The sequence below is a fragment of the Lepidochelys kempii genome, chromosome 7 (genome assembly GCF_965140265.1).
Source record: "Lepidochelys kempii isolate rLepKem1 chromosome 7, rLepKem1.hap2, whole genome shotgun sequence".
Lineage (NCBI taxonomy): Eukaryota > Metazoa > Chordata > Testudines > Cheloniidae > Lepidochelys > Lepidochelys kempii.
In genome coordinates, this window is record NC_133262.1 from 33,314,803 (window position 1) to 33,327,280 (window position 12,478).

The 12,478-nt window shown below is 60.9% G+C and overlaps 1 protein-coding gene across 6 annotated transcripts in view; it reads left to right on the plus strand.

Annotated features, from left to right (window-relative positions):
* The window catches only part of PCNX3 (pecanex 3), a 38,811-nt gene that overhangs the window by 21,978 nt on the left and 4,355 nt on the right, over positions 1-12,478 (plus strand). For 3 of the 6 annotated variants that reach the window (XM_073352018.1, XM_073352020.1, XM_073352019.1), the window contains 6 exons: positions 693-840; positions 1,192-1,422; positions 1,508-1,782; positions 1,984-2,192; positions 2,465-2,868; positions 3,383-4,021. In XM_073352018.1, coding sequence (XP_073208119.1) covers positions 693-840; positions 1,192-1,422; positions 1,508-1,782; positions 1,984-2,192; positions 2,465-2,868; positions 3,383-3,568 — 1,453 coding nt within the window. In that variant the 3' untranslated portion in view covers positions 3,569-4,021. Of the gene's footprint in view, positions 1-692; positions 841-1,191; positions 1,423-1,507; positions 1,783-1,983; positions 2,193-2,464; positions 2,869-3,382; positions 4,023-12,478 lie in introns of those variants that run through there. The other 3 variants (XR_012159837.1, XM_073352023.1, XM_073352021.1) reach the window with 2 other exon arrangements.

Here is a 12,478-nt window from a genome sequence, read left to right on the forward strand (position 1 = left end):
ATGTGGGACGGCATCTTGGCAGAGCCCTGAGGGACCAACAGCTCAACATGAGCTCCCAGCACAACGCTGTGGCCAAAAGCGCCAATGCGGCCCTTTGGTGAATGAACAGAGGAATAGTGAGTTGCAGCAGGGATGGGTTTTACCTCTGGCTACAGCATTATTGAGAGCAGGACTAGGGTACTGCGCCCTGTTCTGGGGGCTGCTTCTTAAACAAGAAGTTGGGGACGGTGCAGAGAAGAGCCCCAGCTGTGGTTGGAGGACTGGAGAAAACCCCTGCAGGGAGAGAGTGGATGAGCGCCATCTGTTTAGTTGATCAGAAAGCCGATGGAGAGGTGACTTGATCGCTGTATAAATACCATCCCTGGTGAACCACCAGGTGCCAGAGGGCCTTTAAGCTAGTGGGGAAAAGCAGGACAAGAACCGGTGTCTGGAAGCCGACCAGATGCTCTCCAATGAGAAACAAGACCCGTGTTTGCCAGGGCGGGCGATTGACCATTGGAACAAACGCCCCAGCGCAGGGGTGGAGTCTCCATCTCCAGTGCAGGCAGTAGACTAGGCCATCCAGTGGTCTCTTCTGGCCTGGCATGCCATGAATTTGTGAGACACACACACACCCACCCCTCACTGGCAGGACCCAGCACAGCCTGGCGACCAGATCCCCCACCCCCTGCTGAGCCATGCTATCCCTGCAGCCTGGAGCCCTTCCTGTATGGCCTGCACGCCCTCTTCAAGGGCGACTTCCGCATCACCTCGCCCCGCGACGAGTGGGTCTTCGCCGACATGGACCTGCTGCACCGCGTGGTGGCACCCGGAGTCCGCATGTCACTCAAGCTGCACCAGGTACCACCCCTGCCCGCATGCCCTGCCCCTAGGACAGATGGGCAGTGGGTTCCCCCTCCGTGCCCTAAGGGCCACGCCTGTGGGAGGGGAGAGGGCTTGTCCTGTCACCTGCCTGCATGCTAGGGAATGGCCTGGGGATGGTGGTGACTGGCTGAGAGAGAGGGGAGGGCAAGGGGTAGGGTGGGCTGGCCTGCTGGCAGGGAGGGGGTTGGAGCACTGGGAAGGAGGGGAGGGGTAACCCTGTTAGCTTGTTGAGGGAGGGGAGATGATCCTGCCCTATGCTGGAGAGGAAGGGTCTGGAGGTCAGAGGGTTGTAACCCCCCCTCCGTGACCCTCCCACTTCCCACCCAGGACCATTTCACGTCGCCAGACGAGTACGAGGACCCAGCCGTGCTGTATGATGCCATCACAGCCAACGAGGAGAAGATGGTGATCTCACACGAGGGTGATCCCGCCTGGCGCAGCGCCATCCTCACCAACACGCCCGCCCTGCTGGCGTTGCGCCACGTCATGGATGACGCCAGCGACGAGTACAAGATCATCATGCTCAACAAGCGCTACCTGAGCTTCCGTGTCATCAAGGTGAGACCCCCCCAGACCCCACTCCCCTCGCAGAACTGGAGCGAGAACCTGACCACCCCTCACCCCGTTTTCTCTCCTTGGCCAGGTGAACCGGGAGTGTGTGCGAGGGCTCTGGGCCGGGCAGCAGCAGGAGCTGGTGTTTCTGCGGAACCGCAACCCAGAGCGGGGCAGCATCCAGAATGCCAAGCAGGCTCTGCGCAACATGATCAACTCGTCTTGCGACCAGCCCATCGGCTACCCCATCTATGTGTCGCCCCTCACCACCTCCTACGCTGGCAGCCACCCCCAGCTGCGCTCCCTCTGGGGCGGCCCCGTTAGCCTGCACAACATCTCCACCTGGCTCATCAGTAGCTGGGAGAGGTGAGTGCTCTGGAGCTCCCCCCAGCCAGTGCTCCTGCCCCGCTCCTCACAGCACCCTCTGCTGGGAGAGGCCAGGGCTGGAGTAGCCGGGAGCTCCCCCCCACAGCCAGCGCTCCTGCCCCTCTCCCTACAGCGTCCCCTGCTGTTGAGGAATGCAGTGCTCTCCATGAATTGTTACCCCTGTGCCTCATCTCCTCACAGGCTACAGAAGGGCTGCGGTGCCGGGTGCAACAGCGGTGGGAACATTGAGGACTCGGACTGTGGCGGAGGCTCCTCGTCCATCAGCAACAACCCTGCAGGGCATGGGCAGCAGGGGAGCAGTGCCCCAGGCGGGCCAAGCATGGGCATGGCCATCCCGGGGGCTTCAAACCCCCAGGAGCCACCCGTCACCACTGCCCAGCCTCAGCCAGGTATGGAGACCACCAGCAGCACCTCCCTGCTCTGGAAGGGGTGGGGTGTAGGCACAGGCAGGGCCCATCTGTGCAGTGCTGGGGGGTGTTTTGGGAGACCTAGTGGGATGAGCTGGGGGTGCCAGGCTCTCTCTCAATGGTGGGGGTGGGGCTATCTTGCTGCGGACTGGGAGCTGGAGCAGGGGGATGGGGTGGGTGCCAGGGCCGTAGGTGGGTTCACGGTAGGGCTGTCTCAGCCATGCCAGCTCTAACTTTCCCATCTCTCCCACCAGGGTCGGAGCAGAGCCTTCCACTGGGCCAGAACTGGGTCGTGCGGCCGGTGCCAGGGAGCCAGGTGGAGAGCCGACGCGAAGCCCCCCCTGCCGCCCCCTGGGTGCCCGCCCAGTGCCTCTCCAGCAGCCAGCTGTCCTGCACCAGCTCGCTGGCCTCCATGGCCTCCCAGCTTGAGGGCGCAGGGCCAGGCCGGGCCCCCCTGCCGCTCCCACTGCCCCTACGGCCAGCGCTGGGCACCTCAGCCACCTTTGCCTATGAGGGGCTGTGTGGAAAGTGGAGCCTGCCTGGCCGCAAGGGGCTTAATGGGCTGGGGGGGGGCGAAGGAGATGCCTCCCCAGGGACCCCCGCTAGCACCGGCACCAGCCAGGGCACACCCCCCCGGGGGGTCAGTGCCAGGGCACAGGTGAGAATAGCCCCCCCCACCCTGAACCTCAGGGAAACCCCAGCCCCTGCCTGCCTCCAGTGGGAGACCCCACCTCCCTCCTCCACACCATGTGGCCTAGGGGGAGCTCCCTTTCATTCCCCCCACTCCCACATCCAGGGCACCATGGATGGCTGACCCCCTCCCCCCCTTAGGGGCTATGCGTGCTGCACAGAGCTCCCCTCCATATCGGACACGGCTCTTTCTTTGTGCATGGTGGAATCACCCCTGCACACACCGTGCCCCCACCCAACAGGTGGCTCAGGCCAGCTCTGGCAGATCAGCTTAGTGCTAATGGAAAGCCCTTAAGCCGGCTTGGGGCACCTGTGTGACGCCCCCGCCCCTACAACAAGCCATTTGAAGGGCACCTGGGATTAGTTGCAGCTCTGATGTTCCCCACCTCCACCAACCCCTTCTGTCCTCTATGGGGCCCTATCCTGGCCTGTCCCCCATTCCCTCCATCTAGCCTGTAACCTGTCTATTTCTTTTCCCACAGCCCTCTGCGCCCCTGGACTCAGGCCCTCTTGCCGACACCATGGAGGCTGACTCCCCCCAGCAGTGCCCCCCACAGGCAGAACCAGAGCAGCAGCAGCCCGGCCCGGGTGCCCCACCACCTGAGTGGGGCCGACAACGGGAGAAGGAGAGCCCTGCTGCCCAGCCGCTCCTGGAGCACCAGTACTGAAGGGGGGGGGGCAGTGGGAGCAGCTGTTGTCCTCCCCTCTCCCCCATCGATATCAATGGGCTGGTCCCACCACACAGTGCCCCCTTCCCCCCGCCTTCAGGACCCTGGACAGCAATAAGGGGGCTAATGGCTCCTCCACCTGTCCCTGCCTTCCCCCACCGGACTCTAGAGGGGACCCTATGGACAACAGTACTGTCCCTCTGTAGTGGGGGAGGGGCAGAGACTCGGCTGCCCCTCAGTCTCAGTACTGCTCCCTTGGCGCTGACCGCTCAGTGCTGTATTTAAGGGGGGTTGGGGCCTAAGCGAATAACACTATTTTTGATTTTTTTTTTTTGATGGTTTATTTTTCTCTGATCCTGGATTTTTGGTTGATACAAAAAATTAAAAAAAAAAATACAGGAAAAAAAAAGCAAAACACCCCCCCCCCCCCGATGTGCAACCTTCCAACAACTCTGTGTTTGGGGGAGGGGAGGGACTGGGCTCCTGGGTTATATCCTAGTGCCGGGGAGGAGGAGAGGGTTGGGGGTTAGAGCAGGCTGAGGCTCAGAGGGCTCCTGGGTTCAATCCCAGGCAGGGGATGGGGCTCCTGGGGGTTACATCAGGAGGGGCTGCATTAGGACATGTAGGTTCCAATCTTGCCTTCTGCACCTCTGCTCAGATTCTCCCTCTGTCCAAGGGAGAAGTTTAACCCTTTATCCTGCCTGGGGGCCCTTTCCCTCCAGGTGCTTAGAGATGTGGGGAGAGGTCCGCTCCAGCCCCTGCCCTCCCCCAGGCTCTTGCCATGGAGTTACATCCTCCCAGGCGTGGCTACTCCTGGGGGAGTTGGAGGTGCCCCTCCTGTCGAGCTGCACTCCTCCAGAGAAACAGGGCAGCCCCCTCTCCTTTCCCTTCCACATCCAACCTGCCTCCTCCAAGGGGGAGCCAGCCCTTCAGGGGGCTGGGGCTCCCTGCTCTCCCCCATAATTGGTGAATCTCTGAACCCCAGGCGGTGGGGGAGCACATGGTTTCACAGAATCATAGACTATCAGGGTTGGAAGGGACCTCAGGAGCTCATCTAGTCCAAACCCCTGTTCAGAGCAGGACCAAACCCCCAAATCCCTAAATGGCCCCCTCAAGGACTGAACTCGCAACCCTGGGTTTAGCAGGCCAATGCTCAAACCACTGAGCTCTCCCTCCGCCTCGGTTCCTAGCCGAGGGGATGCTGCAAGGCTGGTTGTGGGGTGGGCCCAAGAGGGGAAAGCACAAGGAGGGGTTCTCCTCTAGTGCCAGGGGTCTGCCTCAAGGCTGGTTCCTGTGTGGGTCAGGGGCCCCCTTTGCAGGTGAGAATCTTGTGCCTATCTGGGCCTGCCCGAAACTTCTTGTCTTGCCGAGCACAGGGCAGTTATTGGCAGGAGTGGGAATTATGTGGGGGAGGAGGGGTGGTCAAGGAACGAATGGGGTGCAGCTTGTGTGGCTGCATCCATCGACTGGGGTATGCTACCCCCACCCTAAATATTCACTGAGCCAACTGCCCCCCTGCCATACTCTTTGTATATGGGGATCTCTCTAGGATGGGTCTGCATGCCTGGTTATGGGTCCTGGCAGCAAGGACCCTGGCCCTATCCTGTCCCCCAACACTTCCCTTGCCCTCAGGTGGGGGGGTCTGTCCATTCATCCCTCCAGTATGCAGGTTGGGGGGGTCAGTCTGTCTGTCTGCCCCTTGCCGGACCAATCTCTTCCCTCTGTGCCTGGTAGCACACCGCATGCCTCTGTCTTTCTCCTCCTCCCGTCCCGCGCCTGTCTCTCTCCTTCCCACCCTCTCTGCCTGTCCCCCCCGCCTGTCTGTCTCCCCTTCCCCCCCCCCCACACCAGACTCTGTCCTCCCCACCGCCCCCGCGCCTGGCTGTCGTCCCCCTCCCCCGCCTGTCTGTCAGTTCCCGCTCCTCCGTCCGCAGCAGCGCCGGCGGCGCTAGGACACTGCGGGGACGGGGAGGGGGGTCCTGTCAGCTGGGAGGGGAGGGAGCGGCCGGTGCGGAGGCTGGGGGGAAACGCGGGACGCCGGACCCGGAGGTAGGAGCCCCCCGCGCCCATCCCTGCCCCCGCACCGCCCGCCCGCCCGCCCCACACGCTGCCCCATCCCCTGCGCTCCCCGCTCCCCCCTGCTCGACACAGCGCCCCCCCTCTTATCCCTACACAGCTGCCCCCTCCCCGCCCATCCCAGCGCCCCCCTCCTCTTATCCCCACAGCTCCCCCCTCCCCTTATCCCCACACAGCTCCCCGCTCCCCCTCCTCTTATCCCCACACAGCTCCCCGCTCCCCCCTGCTCGACACAGCGCCCCCCCTCTTATCCCTACACAGCTGCCCCCTCCCCGCCCATCCCAGCGCCCCCTCCTCTTATCCCCACACAGCTCCCCCTCCCATCCCAGTGCCCCCTCCCCTTATCCCCACACAGCTCCCCCTCCCATCCCAGTGCCCCCATCCTCTCATCCCCACACAGCTCCCCCCTTTCTGCTCCCCCCGCCCATCCCAACAACCCTCCCCTTATCCCCACACAGCTCCCCGCTCCCCCCTCCCCCCGCCCATCCCAGCTCCCCCTCCCTTTATCCCCACACAGCTCCCCCTCCCATCCCAGTGCCCCATCCTCTTAGCCCCATACAGCTCCCCCCTCTCTGCTCCCCCCGCCCATCGCAGCGCCCCCTCCCCTTATCCCCACACAGCTCCCCCTCCCATCCCAGTGCCCCATCCTCTTATCCCCACACAGCTCCCCCCTCTCTGCTCCCCCCGCCCATCCCAGCAACCCTCCCCTTATCCCCACACAGCTCCCCCCTCCCCGAGCCCCCATCCTCTTATCCCCACACAGCTCCCCCCTCTCTGCTCCCCCCGCCCATCCCAGCAACCCTCCCCTTATCCCCACACAGCTCCCCCCTCTCTGCTCCCCCCGCCCATCCCAGCAACCCTCCCCTTATCCCCACACAGCTCCCCCCTCCCCCATCCCAGAGCCCCCATTCTCTTATCCCCACACAGCTCCCCCCTCTCTGCTCCCCCCGCCCATCCCAGCAACCCTCCCCTTATCCCCACACAGCTCCCCGCTCCCCCCTCCCCCCGCCCATCCCAGCTCCCCCTCCCCTTATCCCCACACAGCTCCCCCTCCCATCCCAGTGCCCCCATCCTCTTATCCCCACACAGCTCCCCCCTCTGCTCCCCCCCACCCATCCCAGCACCCCCTCCCCTTATCCCCACACAGCTCGCCTCTCCCCCCACCAATCCCAGCGCCCCCTCCTCTTATCCTCACACAGCACCCCCACTCACCGCTCCCTTGCCCATCCCACTGCTCCCATCCTCTTAACCGCACAGAGCACCTCCGCTCCCCCACCCATCCCAGTGCCCCATCCTCTTATCCTCACACTGCACCCCTGCTCCCACCCCTCACCACTCCCCCACCCATCCCAGCATGCCCATCTTCCTAACCCCTCACAGCACCCGCACTCCCCTCACTGCTCCCCTGCCCATCCCAGTGCCCCCATCCTCTTATCCCCACATAGCGCCCCTGCTCCCCCTCACCCCTCCCGTGCCCATCCCAGCACCCCCATCCTCCTCACACCTCACAGCGCCTCCGCTCCCCCCATCACCGCTCACTGCTCCCCCACCCATCCCAGCACCCCATCCTCTTATCCCCACACAGCGCCCCCGCTCACCGCTCCCCCGCCCATCCCAGCACCCCCATCCTCCTCACCCCTCATAGCGTCCCTACTCCCCTGCCCATCCCAGCACCCCATACTCTTAACCCCACACAGCGCCCCACCCATCCCAGCTTTCACATCTTCACCTCTCCCAGCACCCCCATTCCCCCCTCACTCCATACAGTGCCCCCGCCCATCCCAGCTCCCCCCCATCTACTTCACCCCACACAGCACCCCGGCCCATCCCAGACAGTGCCCCTGCTCCCCAGCCCCACACAGCACCCTGGCCCATCCTAACCAGTGCCCCCACTCCCCATCCCACCCATCCCCCTGAACCCCACCCAGTGCTCCCATTCCCCACCCCGTCCTGCTCACCCCACACAGCACCCCTGCCCATCCCATCCATCCCCCTGCTCCCCATCCCCCTCACCCCACACAGTGCCCTCAACCCATTCATCCCCCTAATCCCACACAGCACCCCCAATGCCCACTGCCATCCCCCTCACCTCCTACAGCTCCCCCACCCATCCCAGCTATTCCCTTGCACCCAGCACCCATGATTTCCCCATCCCCCTCATCCTACACAGTGCCCCCTGCCCATCCTATCCATCCCCCTCACCCCACATAGCATCCTCACCCATCCCATTCATCCCCCGGTCCCCCACCCATCCATCTATCTCTCCTGTAGCCCTACCCAACGCAGTGCCCCTCTCCACAGCTGTCCTTCCCAGTGTCCCCCAATGCACACACACACCCTTAAAAGGCACCAGGTTTCCACTTTTCAGGTGAAGGGCAGACCCCCAGTGTGTGTGGGATGTTGGTGCCTCTGGGTTGGGGGGATTTGCTCCCACAGGAGTAATGGAAGGATTTACGGGAGAGCTGCCCCCCATTTATCCCGGGTTTGCTTTCACTGAGGGGAGAGTATCCAGCCGGGCATCATCTGGGACTATTTATAAAAGAATGGGATAACTAGAGGGCAGGAGTTGGGGAGAGCTATGGGGCAGGAGGGGCTGAGGGTTGGGGGGCTGGAGCTTGGAGGGCTGGAAGAGGGCAGTGGGTCTCATTTCTCATCTTTTAAAAATTCTTTTATTAATATTTTAAAACTTCCCTGATCCCCACACAACGCAACCCCCACCACAATGCCCATATAACACAACCCCCCAACACAACACCACCCTATCCCACAATGCCCACACTACACACCCCTAACACAATGCAACCCCCTACACCAGCATCCACACAACACTGCCCCTCCCCCAATGCCCACACAATACAGCCTTGATCCAACACTGCCCATGCCCCAATGTCCACACAACACAGCCCCCCACTCCAACACAACACAGCCCTCTCCTCCTATGCCTACACAACACAACCCCCATCACAACACAGCCCCCCTTCACCGAATGCCCACACAACTCCACCCCCCAAAACAATAACCTGCCCCAACACAACGCAGCCCTCCTCTCCCCCCACAGCACCCACACAATACAACCCGTCTGGCACCATGCTCAGCACACGCAGCACCCTGGGTACAATCCACAACACAACCCCCTTACCCAGCACCCAGCCGCAGCTGGTTGGGAACCACAAGCAATGGGCAATTCCGACATTCTGGATTTTGTTTTTCTTTCCAAATCGGAACCAAAAAGCTGGAATCTTGGGCAAAACGAACATCCCAAAACGGTGATTTAGGGCCTTGGCCCTGCTTGGGTTTGATTAAAAAGTTACGCCATTTTGATTTTCTCAATTTGGTCCATTTCATTTTGACTTGTCCAGCGTACTGAAATAGTAAATCCAATACGTTCTAGAGGAGATGAGCTATTTATATATATAATAATAATAATGGAATTAAGATTGTAAAATAGTATGTCTCCAGTATATCACCATGCCTCTATTACAATATTCAATATCTATATCTATTTTAATATGACAAATGTCCTAGCAGTGCTAATATTTTGATATTTATAGCTAGTAGATTTAGTATTTTCATAAAACAAAAAAGTCCAAAGGAAACGAACCAAAACAATAAAAATCAAAACTGGTCATTTTTTCCTTCATTGAACCGGTGCAGTCAAAACCGTTCGTTTTTTTCCCCATGAAAAATTTTGTCGTAATTGGCAAGTTCCCGCAAAACATTTCACATTCAAAGAATGGCTGTTATCAGCGGAGAACTCCAGCCAAAAAATTCCAACACATAACGCAATACAACACAACCCCCTTACTCCGGGCCCGGCATGACCCCATATGCATAACATAACTCCTGCACTTGATGCTCAGTGAAACCCGATATACACAATACAACACAACCCCTTCACTGGATGCCTGGTGTGACCCAATATACACAACACAACCCCTTCACCCAGTGCCTCCTGTGGCCTGATATACACACCACAGCCCCACTTGCACAGTGGACATCTCCCACCACAACACACCCACAAAATGCAGCATAGCTCAGACCTGGCCCAGTGCTGCCCCCTCCCAGCACACTTCCCATACACCCCACTATCTCAACACAACACCCTTGGCCCATGGCACAGCACCACAACCCAACACCCCTACCACTGCAACCCCCACACACACACCCCATCCCACCACTCCTGCATGGCCCACACTCACATAGCCCCCTCCAGCCTACTCTCTGTGGGGCAGAGGGCAGGCTAGATGGGCTGGGCAGGGCAGGGGATGGAATCCCTGGGGGGTGGACTTTTAATCAGGGGGCCCCAGTGTCTCCCCCTGCCAATCCGAATTGCCCAGATCAAGGAGATGGGAGGGAGCTGATGGGATAATTATAGTGTGGAATATAATTAAGCAGGGAGGGGTGGGTCACAAGGGAGCTTATAAAAGAATGAAGGAAATAAACGTGTAACAGAAAAATGGGAACAGATGAGTATTAATGGAGGGGCAGGGCTCAGTGCATTGTCGCGGGGGGGGGGGGGGTAGGTTGTTCTGAGTAACACCAGGCCAGCTTTGCAGAACCAGAGATGCTTGAGGGGAAGGGAGGAAGCTGAAGGGGGGAACTTCACACATCTGTGTCCACTCCCCACCCCCTCCGCACCAGGGATCCAGGCCCTGGGACACCTGTCCAGCTCTGATCCACCTGCCAACACCCCTCCCCCTTTGTTCTGAGTGACTGGCAAATCCCTCAGGGATGCTGGGGCTGTGAGTGGGGGAAAGCTGGGGGGCGGGAGGGAGCAGTGGGGATTTTAGATGCAGTTGGAGACTCAATATCCTGCTATTAGGCAAATCTGAATAGAAACATACACAGCCCCCTAGTTCTGCCAGTGACCCTCAGTCCTGACTCGCAACCCCCCGCCACCTGAGCCCTGGCCCCCTCAGTCTTCTGAACCACAGCTCCCCGTCATGCCAGTCCTGGTCCCCCCTAGCCCCCAGCTCTGCCACTGCCCCTCAATCCCAACCCACAGGTCCTCATCATGCCAGCTATACCCCCTCCATTCCTAGCTCTGCCAGTGCCCCTCAGCCCCAATCTGCAGCCTACCCGCCATCCCAGCCCTGCCCCCCCTCCACCTCCACCTCTGCCAGTGCCCTTCAGTGCACCCCAGACAGAGCAGACAGACAAACATACCCAGGTGGTAGCCAGAGCATTAAGCTGATGCAATTGCTCAAAGGAGTAATTCGGTGGTGAATTTATAATCCAAATAATTAATTATAATAGGCAGGAGGTGTTTAGTGGTTAGAGCAGGAGGGCTGGGAGCCAGGACTCCTGGGTTCTATCCCAGCTCCGGGTTGGGCCTGGAGCGCAGTGGCGGGTGAGGGGAAGCTTGAGGGAAAGAAGGGAGACGTGGGGCCTAGGCACTGATAAACTGGGCAGTGAAGAGAGGAGGGGAAGGGGGGGGCCATATCTAAAGAGACTTCATTGTCCTGGGGCCCAAAGCTGGTTGAATTCCATCCCCTCTAGCTGGAAGATGGGCCAGATGCCGGCTGCAGGGGGGAGCGAAGGCCTAGGAGAGGGGATGGTTGCGGTCGGCAGGGTTCCCCTGACACTGCAGCCACACTGGAGCCCCCCAGGCAGTGGAGCCCTCCAGGCCATGGATCTCGAAGTACTGGGGCAGGGGAGCACCCTGGTGAATGCGCAGCGTCCCTCATACACGGGTTACCATTCTGTTAAATGGCTGCCAATGTCCCCCGTTCCCGTTCACCCCCCTCCGCATGTCCCTGAAAGGCCCCTTTGAGGGCAGCAGCCTCGGGGTGACGCAGCCCAAATAGCATCCGCCCCCACTACCCTGTGGGGGCGGGGAACCAATTCATGGCCAGGCAAGGGCATCTGCTTGCCTAAGTTCACTTGGACCAGGGGACCAGCTGCAGAGTCACTGGGGCAGCGTCGGGGCCTGACTCAGCACGTCCTGGTACCAGTAATAAGGATCCCCCAATATTCATAGAGCTCTGCTGGTGCCCCTCAATCCTGACCCATACCCCCTACTATCCCAGCACTGGACTCCCTTGCCCCTCCCCCACTGTGCCGGTACTCCTGATCCACAGCCCCCCCTCCCCCCCACCCCTTATCTCCCTGTGGGCACGAGGCACCGATTTGTGGTTTCCACTCTGAACTGGCAGGGGAAAGAGCAAACGACCAGTTGGTTGGGTTCTGGGCTGGGCTGTGTGAAGCAGGAAGCCCAGGGCTGGGAGTGGGGGGGCCTAGGGCTGGGCTAGCAGGGGTATGTGGGCTGGGAGTGAGCGGCACTGGCAGGGCTGTGGGGGAGCCCAGAGCTGGGATAGCAGGGGGCTGTGGATCGGGATTGCGGGGCACTGGCAGAGTGGGGGGCGGGGGTGGCGTGGTTAGGCCTAGCTGCATGGCCAGGAAGCTGCTCACCGGTTTGGGGGTGGGGAGTCGGCAGGTCACACTCGGGGCCTGGCTCTTTCCTGAGGATGTTGGGGGGGTGGGGGGGGGTGGCTCAGGCTCCTGGTTGCGCCATCACTTCCTGCACAGCAGGAAGCGAGTCAGAGCGTCCGCGCCACCCAGCGCGTCTGGACCCCGAGGTACCGACCCCCCAGGTACCGAGCCCTTCGCCTGGCTTGGAGGGTGCTGGAGAATCATGGGGGGGGTACCAGGGGGCTGATGTGGGCGGCTCCCAGGCTGATGGGGGTGCAGGTCGTTGGGGAGTCCCTCACGCTGGAGCAATGAAGCAGGTCTGGGGGGCAGGTGAGGGGGGGCCAGCTTAGGCTGACCGGGGATCTTGTGGTGGGCTGGGGCCCAGCCGGTGGGAGGAAACAGTCAAGGGCAGCATGGCGGGGG